The 10,322-nt window shown below is 34.7% G+C and overlaps 2 protein-coding genes across 2 annotated transcripts; one reads left to right on the forward strand and one right to left on the reverse strand.

Annotated features, from left to right (window-relative positions):
• Nucleotides 1-802: 802 nt before the first annotated feature.
• LOC110735058 (UDP-glycosyltransferase 708C2-like) lies at nt 803-4,367 on the reverse strand. Its single transcript, XM_021915187.1, has 2 exons — nt 3,296-4,367; nt 803-1,510 (listed from the first exon to the last, which is right to left on the reverse strand). Exons 1-2 carry the CDS (start codon nt 4,035-4,037, stop codon nt 888-890), a joined length of 1,365 nt encoding a protein of 454 aa, XP_021770879.1. The 5' UTR covers nt 4,038-4,367; the 3' UTR covers nt 803-887.
• Nucleotides 4,368-8,890: 4,523 nt separating this feature from the next.
• Nucleotides 8,891-10,322, forward strand: LOC110735059 (cytochrome P450 704C1-like). Its single transcript, XM_021915188.1, has 2 exons — nt 8,891-9,297; nt 9,410-10,322. Exons 1-2 carry the CDS (start codon nt 9,286-9,288, stop codon nt 9,713-9,715), a joined length of 318 nt encoding a protein of 105 aa, XP_021770880.1. The 5' UTR covers nt 8,891-9,285; the 3' UTR covers nt 9,716-10,322.

The following is a 10,322-nucleotide window of genomic DNA, read 5'->3' on the forward strand; positions in this document are numbered from 1 at the left end:
AAAGTAAAGAGAAAATTAAGAGTAAGAGAACCGACGGTTACCTGAACGAGTGACGATTGATGAAGTTCTGAAAATCCTTTGCAGTCGGCTTGTCAGAGCAGGCGGTAGGCAGAAAGGGTCCAAAATGTCAGAGCAAGTTCAGGGGTCCGAATGTTCTCTCACAAAGTTTTCAAGTGTGAAAATGACCGAAGTCAACACTCCTTTATATAGGCAAAGTGAGAAGGCCAAGGGTCACTTCCAGAATTCAAAATTTTGGCGGGAGAATCTCTCGGCCTCTCGCCGAGTGACACTTGTAGCAGGTCGTCGCCTGTTACAGGGCGATACCTGTCACAGGTAACACGTGACCAGTCACGTGCCACCTGTGAGGGACAAATGATTAGGGGATTTTTCCCCACCAATCACCATCTGACAAGTGGACCAATCAGGTTCCGCCATGTGTCCGTCACATGGGCCAATAGGAGTCTGCCACGTGTCAAGCAATGATCCGTCCACTATGGACCAATTACGACACGACACGTGTCCTTCCCGTGACACCTGGGATAACCGGTCACCTAGGCCCAACTTCCGAGGGAAGTCCAATCAGCCCAAGGTTAACCTAAACCTAGATTGACACGTTTCCCGAGGTTATAAATACCTCCCTTAATCCTCATTAAGGGAGATAACGCAAAAAACGCAGATTACACACATTAAACACTCTCACCTAGAGAGACCCAATCACTTTAATTTCCGCATTAATTACTCCTTAATCAAGTACTAACTTGACCGTCGGAGGCGGATCTCCAATCATCCGGAGCATCCGTTTGTTTTGCAGGTACAGGCGTCCGGTTCCAGTCTCGGAATTGTAACTCTCCCGCAGGACATCAGAAAACCCCGAAACACACACCCTACTAAGTACTAACTTTATCTCCAATAATTGTCTCAAACATTTTTCTCGAGCTTCCATTCTTTTCCCATGCTTTCGTAGCTTCATCCCAAACTCTTGTTGCACTAGCCCTTAGCTTCTCACTCGTCATCATCTCTTGTATTTTCATTGCAATCTCATCACCTTTCACCAATCTTTCTCCAATCCAACCCCAGCTTCTTTCCCATATTCCTAATCCTGCCTTCTCCACCTCTCCGGCATTGACCCTTTGATCGCCATGTAAGGGCCAAGCAAGCAAAGGTATCCCTCTTTGAGCAGCTTCCATGACTGAGTTCCATCCACAGTGAGTTAAGAACCCTCCTATAGCCGGATGTGCAAGGATCTTCTCTTGATTCACCCATTCCCTTAAAATTAATCCTCTTTCCTTGGTGTTCTCAAAAAATGCTTCACTTAGCAAGTCTCTGAGCTCTTCCTTATCTTCTTTGTCGACTACTGTTGTCTTGATCACCCACAAAAATCTCAACCCACTCCTCTCAAGCCCATCCCCTATTTCTCTTATCTGGTCTTTGCTCATTACCGTTTTGCTTCCAAAGGAGACATATACAACAGATTTTGATGGTTGGTTGTCCAGCCATGGTATGTTATCGCCTGTACAAATTACGGGTGTACAATAATATTTCAATTAGCTATTCATATTATAATCTTGATCTCTTTTATTTACTAATATATAGTGGTAAATGTCGTTATTTTATTTGTTATAAGTTTAATCTCAATGTATATTTTTAAATTATCAGACTTAAATATTTTTTAATAATATATAATCAAAGATATAGAAGGCCAAAACAAGTTTATAAACAATGTAAAGTTTTTTTTTTTTTTTTTTTTTCTTTTTTTTGAAAACATAAACAATGTAAAGTTAAAATGATGCATATATTGAGAAATAGTAGTATTAAAAAAAATTGTCCCGTAGGTATAATAACATAATACTAAGACAGACACCAAGAATAACACGTGTCAATTCCTGGTGTATTTTTTTTCCCTCCAAAAACACACCTTCCTTTTTATGCGAAAATTATTTAACATAATCATCATAAAGAAGAAAATCTTCTTTGGAGAATTTTAGTATAATATAACTATCATAATATTATTCTAAATCTTTTATACGTATCTTTTATGATAAATATATTCCTTTATAGCTATTACTCCGTTTCTCATATCTTTTAATAATAGGATAATGCATCATAATAAATATTACTTTGTACTATAACATTTCTTTAATACATCATATTTCATTCATTCAAATGTTTAATATATTTTTAATAAGGTAATTTTGTAACAATATTTAATATGATGAATCTATTAAATAGTAGATTCATACTACGCAAATTATTATTATTATTATGGGAATTTTGATTATTTTAATACTTTAATTGGTTTCTCGCCTAATTCTAATACGAATAATATAACAAAATGAAGGAAGTTTAACAACATAGCGTAAAATTGTAAACACTTTATCTGCATGTAATCATGTAAGAAAATTTGGTTAATTATAATTTCATTCTTTTTTATTTGTATCTCCAATATTTTCATATATTGTCATATTTAAGTAAAAAAAATTGTTTAAATATTATTAAATTGAGGTTAATATTCCTGTCCATTAAGTGTAATACATAATTTTAAATACTTATTTGGTTAATAAAAAGAAAATTGATACTAATTTAGCATTGAATTTTTAAACACTCATATGGTCTAACATGTAATTGTAATATACTCAGTTGTCTAATCGATTCTTTCGTTATATTTCATGTTTTATTTCATTATATACGCAAAATAAGAAGATAATAAATATGTTATAGTTGTATTTTATCTATGTTATTTTTAATACAATTTTTTTTCTTTTATTGATTAATTGTAGTGAAATTACAGTGCATGGCACGGGAGCTAATCTAGTATAATATATTATTAGGTTTTGACAACAACCGATAATTACTTATTCTCACAATGGGGGACATATTATATTTAGAACAAGTCCATAATTCGGACTTTTATATACTTTTTTTTTTCAATTCTTTGTTTCGAAATTTAGAACAAGTCTGTAACGCTTATACATCACTTCATTTATTTATATTGAATAACACAACTATTACTAATATATGGGTGAAACTGGCAATTAAAAATTCAACAAATATGCTTCAATCAGCTCAAAGAATATTTAATACTTATTATGTCAAATTGATAGTTTTTTTTGTACTTATGTGTCTAAATCAACAATTTATATATCAATAATATGGTTACTGGTTAGGTGGTTCATTTATTTATTTATCATAAGTCAACAAAATATGGCTAATCTGAGTGCAATCATGTGTAGAATATAACGTAATATAGTGTTTTTGATAGACAAATACTTCAACAAAATTTTACAATTTTACTTACCGTTTATTGACCCATATGGAATGAATGGTCCAACCGGGAAAACCGACGGTAGACCTGCAAGAACCTTGCCATTTTGAAGGGCTGAGATTGATTCAGGTTCGAAGAAGTCAAAGCTGTTGAGTACAATACCCTTAGCATCTTGAAGATACCTACAACTTGTCTCTATCAGTCGAGTGAACATATGGTCTGTGTTAGAAAATATAGGTGGAATGTCGTCTCCTACTATTGGAGCTAAACCTGGTATCACAACATCATCACCTCTTGTTACTCTAAGATGAGTAAGACTAGTCATGAAAGAGAAGAACCTAGCAGAAGAGGTAATGACATTGTAGTTAGGGATGCCGAGGTCATAGAGTGGCTTGTTGATTCCTGATGCGAACATCAGGTCAGAGAATACAGCGGAGGGTGGAGGGGAGAGTGTGGCGAGGTGGTGAACGAGGAGGTGTGCAGACCGGGAGACTGCATCATATTGGAGGAGAAAAGGGTCTTGGATGTTGGAGTTTGAAGATGGTTCACAAGGAAGGATGTGGAATTCTGAGGCGGTAATGTGGGGGTGTGTGGATAAGAAGGTGTTGATTTGGTTGGCTTCAGCAAATGATAGAGTGGGGCGGATGATGATGAGGGTGACGCTGCATGAGTTAGAGGTTAGCATGGATGCTAGCCGTAGGAAAGGTGTTAAGTGTCCGATGCCTGCGCTTGGGCATACGGCTACTTGAGCCGGGCGAGTGGGTGTCGAATCCATTGGGGTTGGGAAGATATGGCTTTGGTAGGATGTTAGCAGAGTACTCTGTTTGCCTTAGCTTAATATACTTGGGGTGAGTAGGTAGTGAATTCAGTGGTAGACTTGCAAGAAGTTTCCCTTAGTTTATTACTTCAAGAGTTAGGTGGTGTGGCAAATTTGCTGGGGATTGAGGCAGACATGCACGTATTTAAGTATGGTGGATTTTATATTTTATAAAGTACAAATCTTGGACCAACGACTTCTGAAATTAATGTATTGTCAGTAAATTATAGAAAATGGAGTGATTCAGAAATAATTTGTCCCCACCTTATTGTTGTTAATATCTTGTTACTAGACTTATAGGCAAGTATTCCTCTTTTTTTAAATAAATGTCTCATTTGCCTTTAGTAGTATATGTTTATACTATGACGAACTAACAATTAAGATAGAAAGATTTGGTTGATTAAAAAGTGACCATAAAAAATAAGATGTTGGTGTGAGATAAGTTTTTATAAAGGTTTATATGGTTATCAACTTATCGTTATAACCAATTGGTTGTTGGTGCAATGGTGATTGGGACTGCACTTGTAGAGAGGATTCGTATTCGATCCCCCGCAACAACAATTGGGAGGGGATTAGAACCTAACCACCCACAACTAATCCTTGAATTCGAATTAGTCCAAAGGATGAACCTGGTGGAACACAAAAAAAAAATCAACTTATGTTAAACATTAGGAGTAAATTTTACAAGTATAAATTTAGTTTTTTTTTTTTTTCCTTTATAGCTTTTGCATTTGATTAACTCGCCTTTTTAAACTTTTGTGAAAAGAGATAAATAAAGTTGGATAAAATAAGAAAAGTTGAGTTAAAATTGAAATGTACTTTTTTTTTTTTTTTTTGCACATTTGCATTTCATACTTGCCAATGCAATACTTTGGCCATTAATATCTTTAATTATACTTTTATAAAATTTAATATTTGAAAAGTAGACGTCGAGACGAATCTAGCGAGATCCCTGTCACGTGTACATTCAACCTGAGAAACCTTTTATGCTTTGTTTGTTTTAACGGAAAATAATTTTTGGTAAAATGATTCTCCATGAAAATATTACCTCTGTTTATTATTATGTGCAATAAAGGGGTATTATTGGTGATACATAAAAATATTCCTTTGTTGCACATAACAAGAAATAGAGGTAATAATTTCTTAGGAAAAATACAATTTTATAAATAGTTTTCCTTTATTTGTTTCCTTAAAAGAAAATTTATATTGAAAGGGGATAATAGAAGTGGAAGGGAGAAGATGAATGAGAGAAAAGGTAAGGGAGGTAAGTAATATGAAGGATAATGTGACATACCTTATTTTTAGAAGGAAAACATGTTTTGGGAGAACTACTTTCCACCTTCGAGATAACTGTTTTCCATCCCTCTACTAACCAAACAATGAAAAATGTGACATTATTTTCTAAAAAAATGTTAGTTTTCCGTCAAAACAAATGAAGTCTTAAAGACAGAAGGGGACGGAATCCTTATTTCTTGTGAGGCCGTGACTATGTGAGATATCAAATTTATGGGATTTGATCCCACAACCTTATAGTTTTTTTCTTTTTCTTTTCTTTTTTTTTTTTTTTTTTTTTAAACGACCTCATAATTGCTTTGTACAGAGTGATTAAAAATTTTAGAATCAAGATGCGAGGGATCGAACACATTGTCTCTTACGTTCTATCATTTAAAATACATCCCCATCTCAAAATAAATAATGGATTAAGTGTAAAGTGGTTAACGAATAGAGACCAATGGTTGTATAACGACGTCGGTTTGGGAATGGTCTGAGTTGACTTTTGAATTTGAACCTTATTATGCATATAATCGTCTATTTGGAATAATTGTGCTGCTTTTTATACTGTGTGTAGGGGTGTACACCGGTCCAAAACCGGACCGGACCTGGACCGGACCTGTTTGGACCGGGGACCTGAATTGGGTAATTATGAGGACCGGGGACCGGACCTGAATTAACAGGTCCAGTTCCGGGCCAGACCTGAAAAATCAGGTCCGGTCCGGGTTTGGACCTGAATGGACCTGTTTTGTGTCTTTTTCGTTTTTTTTTTTTTTAATACAAAACCTGTTGGACCTGCATATGGACCTGCATATGGACCTGTTTTGTGATTTTTAGACCTGTTGCATAATTTAATAATTACATACAAACCAAAATTATCAATTACAAAACTACATAAAGTCTATAAAGTCCCGATTCTCAAACACCAAAAATACAAATGAGTCCACCGAAAATACAAATAAGTCCACGAAAACTCATAAAATTACATAAATTCTCTTAAGTCTCAACTCTCAACTCTCAAGTACTAGGAATACATAAATTCTCCAACGAGTTGTTTTCCCTTTGATCGCGTGATTCACACTAATGAGTCCACGAAAACAACTTCATCGTCTACATCGTTAGATTCACCACGTTGCACCTCTAAATAAAATACAATATAGAATATATTAATGATTGATAACAATGAAATAATAAATTTGGTGTAACAAAATTTCAAATACATAAAATTATTACTACCTTTCTCTATTTCCTCTAACTCTTTCAAATTTTCTTCCACATCAACAATTGGCACTTCCTTAGCTCTAAGCCAATCTTGTGTGCAAAGTAACGCTTGAACCATCTTCAATACAAAAATATTACACAAATATGTATAAACAAAGTCATATTAAGATATAAACAAACTTGATTTTATAAAATAAAAAGATAACGATGCATTACCTTAGGAGTTAAAGAACTCCGAAATGGATCTAGAGTACGACCTCCCGTACTAAAAGCAGATTCCGATGCAACGGTCGACAATGGGATGGCTAGTATGTCACGTGCCATGCGATTAAGAATCACATAACGCTGACCATTCTTACCCCACCATGTCAATGCATCTTGTTCTTCCTCCTCCGGCCCTAATTGATCATTTAAGTACCTATCCAACTCACTTATCGCATACCCACTTGTCCCCTTCAATCGTTTTGCTCTTTCTTTTAGTTTCCTCACATAATCGGAACCCACTCCTTTACTATTATCAATATCCATTGACATATTATCTCCACAATCTGGAATATTAGAAGTAGCATACATTTTTCTATATTCCTCAAATAAAGAGTAAGCGAACTCCTTCACATCATTAGCAAGTTTTGTACCCTTTTCCGGTCCATGCATATCCGTTAGTGTCAATTCAACAATGACCATCTTAGAGTGAGGGTCGAGAAGAAGAGCAACATAAATGAACTTATTCATCTTATCCACATCCCCCCAATACTTATCAAACTTTTTTTTCATTGCAATGGCCATGGCTTGAATATTCAAGTCCTCACTTTGTTCCCAATTATTCAACATATCATACATAGAAGCAATTTCTCCTAAACCTTTATTAGCTGTCACATAATGGGAACCAGAAATTCGTTTAGTTAACAGATAAAACCCCCCTAGAAACAAAACCAACCTCTCCACTTTTTCCCAATCTTCGGGTTCGGGAGGCCTTTCATTGTCATTCAAATCCTCTCCATCAGGAAGAGATAACCCACTAAAAACACGTCGAAACTTCAAAGCCGTTTCCAACATTATGTATGTGGAGTTCCAACGAGTGGGGACATCAAAGGATAAAGAAGATTTTGAATCTATGTTTGCTTTTTGCACAAGATCTTTGAATCTAAGTATTCTTGCAGGGGAATTCTTAACATATTTCACAGCATTTCTAACTCTATCAATGCACACACCATGTTCTCTAATACCATCCCACACAATTAAATTAATGATATGAGCAATGCATCTAACATGGAGATTTTTTCCATCATTTATACATCCTGTTCTTCTAACCATTCTACTCAAGTGTGCACAAGCAACATCATTTGAAGAAGCATTATCAACAGTGACAGTAAAAAGTTTATCATCAATACCCCAATACTCTAAACATGCCTCAACTGCTTTTCCAATAGCCTCTCCTTTATGACTAGAAATTGGACAAAAATTTATGATCTTTTTATTCAATTTCCAGTCATTATCAATGAAATGAGCTGTAAGACACATATAATTAATTCTTTGTATTGAAGTCCAAGTATCAGTGGTCACAGAAATTCTTTGACATGTCTTAAACATTTCTCTCAATTTCTCTTTTTCACTATAATACAACTTTAAACAATCACGAGCAATGGTAACACGAGATGGAATGTGAAATTGTGGACATGCAACTTGCACAAAGTGCCTAAAACCGGATTTTTCCACATGCTTAAATGGTAACTCATCAACAATAATCATGTGAATCAATGCCTCTCTAACATCATTCAAGTTAATAATCCTACTCCCACACTTTAATTCACTACTCTCATGTTCTTGATCAAAATACAATTTAGTTTGCTTTTCTTTGCCCTTTTCTTTTTCTATATTAATAGGATTACCGAGACATGATTCTGCATGGTTTTTAACATTTTTTGAACCATTAAGATTACCATCAGCAGCAAAAGTTTTAGGACAGAACTTACATTCAGCTCGTAGTTTTCCATTCTCGACGTACTCTAAGTAATATTTCCAATACTCAGCTTTCCTCTTACTTTTTCTGTTCCATATATATTCCCGCCCCGCTTTTAGCTTCTTATCAGGAGGCAAAGTAGATTGCAATTCTTCCATATCCTTTTCAGAAAGTGGCTGTGACGTTTGTTCAGAAAAAGAAGCAGACCGTTTGGATTGAGAGCTCTCCATCTACAATATAATTATATACAATATAAGTAATTTTAAAGTAACAATTATATACACATACCATTTTATAAAAAAAAATTAAGAGCAACTTACATTGCAAGAATAAGAATCCGTGGTTCCTTGACTTCCTTCACTCCCTGCAAGAATAAAAACAAAAATAAGAACCCCTGAACTACACACAGGTTAGCCAACTTATTTAATCTTAATAATCTGAGTCCATACTTTTAGCAGCCTAGCAGGAATAAACACAAATTTTAAAGTATAAGTTAGCTTAAAAAGTGTCCATATATACACATTAGAAATATCAATACACATTAGAAATACTTTCAACTTTCTGAAATTTATGTTAAGAAAAAAATGAGAGAGGCATTGCCCACACAACACAACACAACACAACACAACCAACTTTCTGAAATTTATGTCAATACCCAGATCCACCACTGCCCACACAACACAACACAAGTACACAACCAGCTTCATTGGCAGCCCCACCCCTAGCCGCCTTCCGTGACACTCCACCCAAATTATGGATATTCAGGTAAGATGGTGTTTTACTGGTTGTATTGGACAAAAGTGTTTTACTGATAAGATGAGCTATGTACTTTTGGAGACTTTGGAGTAACGAACTAACTTGAAATGGCTTTCTATAGGACTTGTTTATGAAGTCAACGTTAGATTCTATTTTCAAAGTTGCATTTGGAGTTGATCTAGACAGTATGTGTGGCTCAAATGAAGAAGGGAAGAAATTTGGCCAGGCTTTTGATGATGCTAGTGCTTCAACCATGTTACGATATGTAGACATCTTTTGGCCTATCAAGAAATTTCTCAACATTGGCGCAGAGGCTAAACTTAAGAGAAGTGTCAAAACTGTTGATGATTTTGTTTACAAATTAATCAGTAACAAAGTGGAACTAATGAAAAGTTCACAAAGCAATGTCTCAGTAAGTGAATCATAACTTAGAAGTCTGTAATCATATCGGTTTACTGAGGAGATTAATGCATTCTTTCTGTGTGAATTTGTAGGAAAATTTTCAGAACTTGCTGCTAGTTTGACAGAAGAATCACTTGAAAGAATGCAGTATTTACATGCTGCATTGACAGAAACTCTCAGACTCTATCCAGCAGTTCCAATGGTAATTCTAGCTAGTCGCAGTCAGAAAATTTCATTGCTCTCATAATCTCATTGTTTGTTCTCTTCCTTTTTATTTTTCTCTTTTGTGTTACACGTTACTTGCTGAAGTTTATGTCAATTTCAGAGGCACATTCCAACTTATCATATATCAACCAAGCTAATTTCTACCTTTCTCTCAATTTCTAATTTTGAAATCAAAATAATTGCATTTTCTCTAATTTCAAAGTCCAACCAAAAGGAGTCTAAGAAATTCAGGTACTTGACAAAAATAAACAATGCAATCATGATGAAAAACTAATTGTCCTCTGCTACAATCCCATTACCAAAACATAAAAATAAATAAATTCGAAGATAAACCATACTTGTTATCAATTCTAAACATTAAACCCTAAAACCCTAAACTTTAAACTAAAAAAAACCAAAAAAAAAAA

This window comes from Chenopodium quinoa, unplaced genomic scaffold (assembly GCF_001683475.1).
Source record: "Chenopodium quinoa cultivar QQ74 unplaced genomic scaffold, ASM168347v1, whole genome shotgun sequence".
NCBI classification, from domain to species: Eukaryota; Viridiplantae; Streptophyta; class Magnoliopsida; order Caryophyllales; family Amaranthaceae; genus Chenopodium; species Chenopodium quinoa.

Coding starts and splice junctions, on each gene's coding strand:
- LOC110735058 (XM_021915187.1), bottom strand. CDS start 4,037: ATGGATTCGACACCCACTCGCCCGGCTCAAGTAGCCGTATGCCCAAGC. Junction 1,511..3,295: donor TCCATATGGGTCAATAAACG/GTAAGTAAAATT, acceptor TAATTTGTACAG/GCGATAACATACCATGGCTG.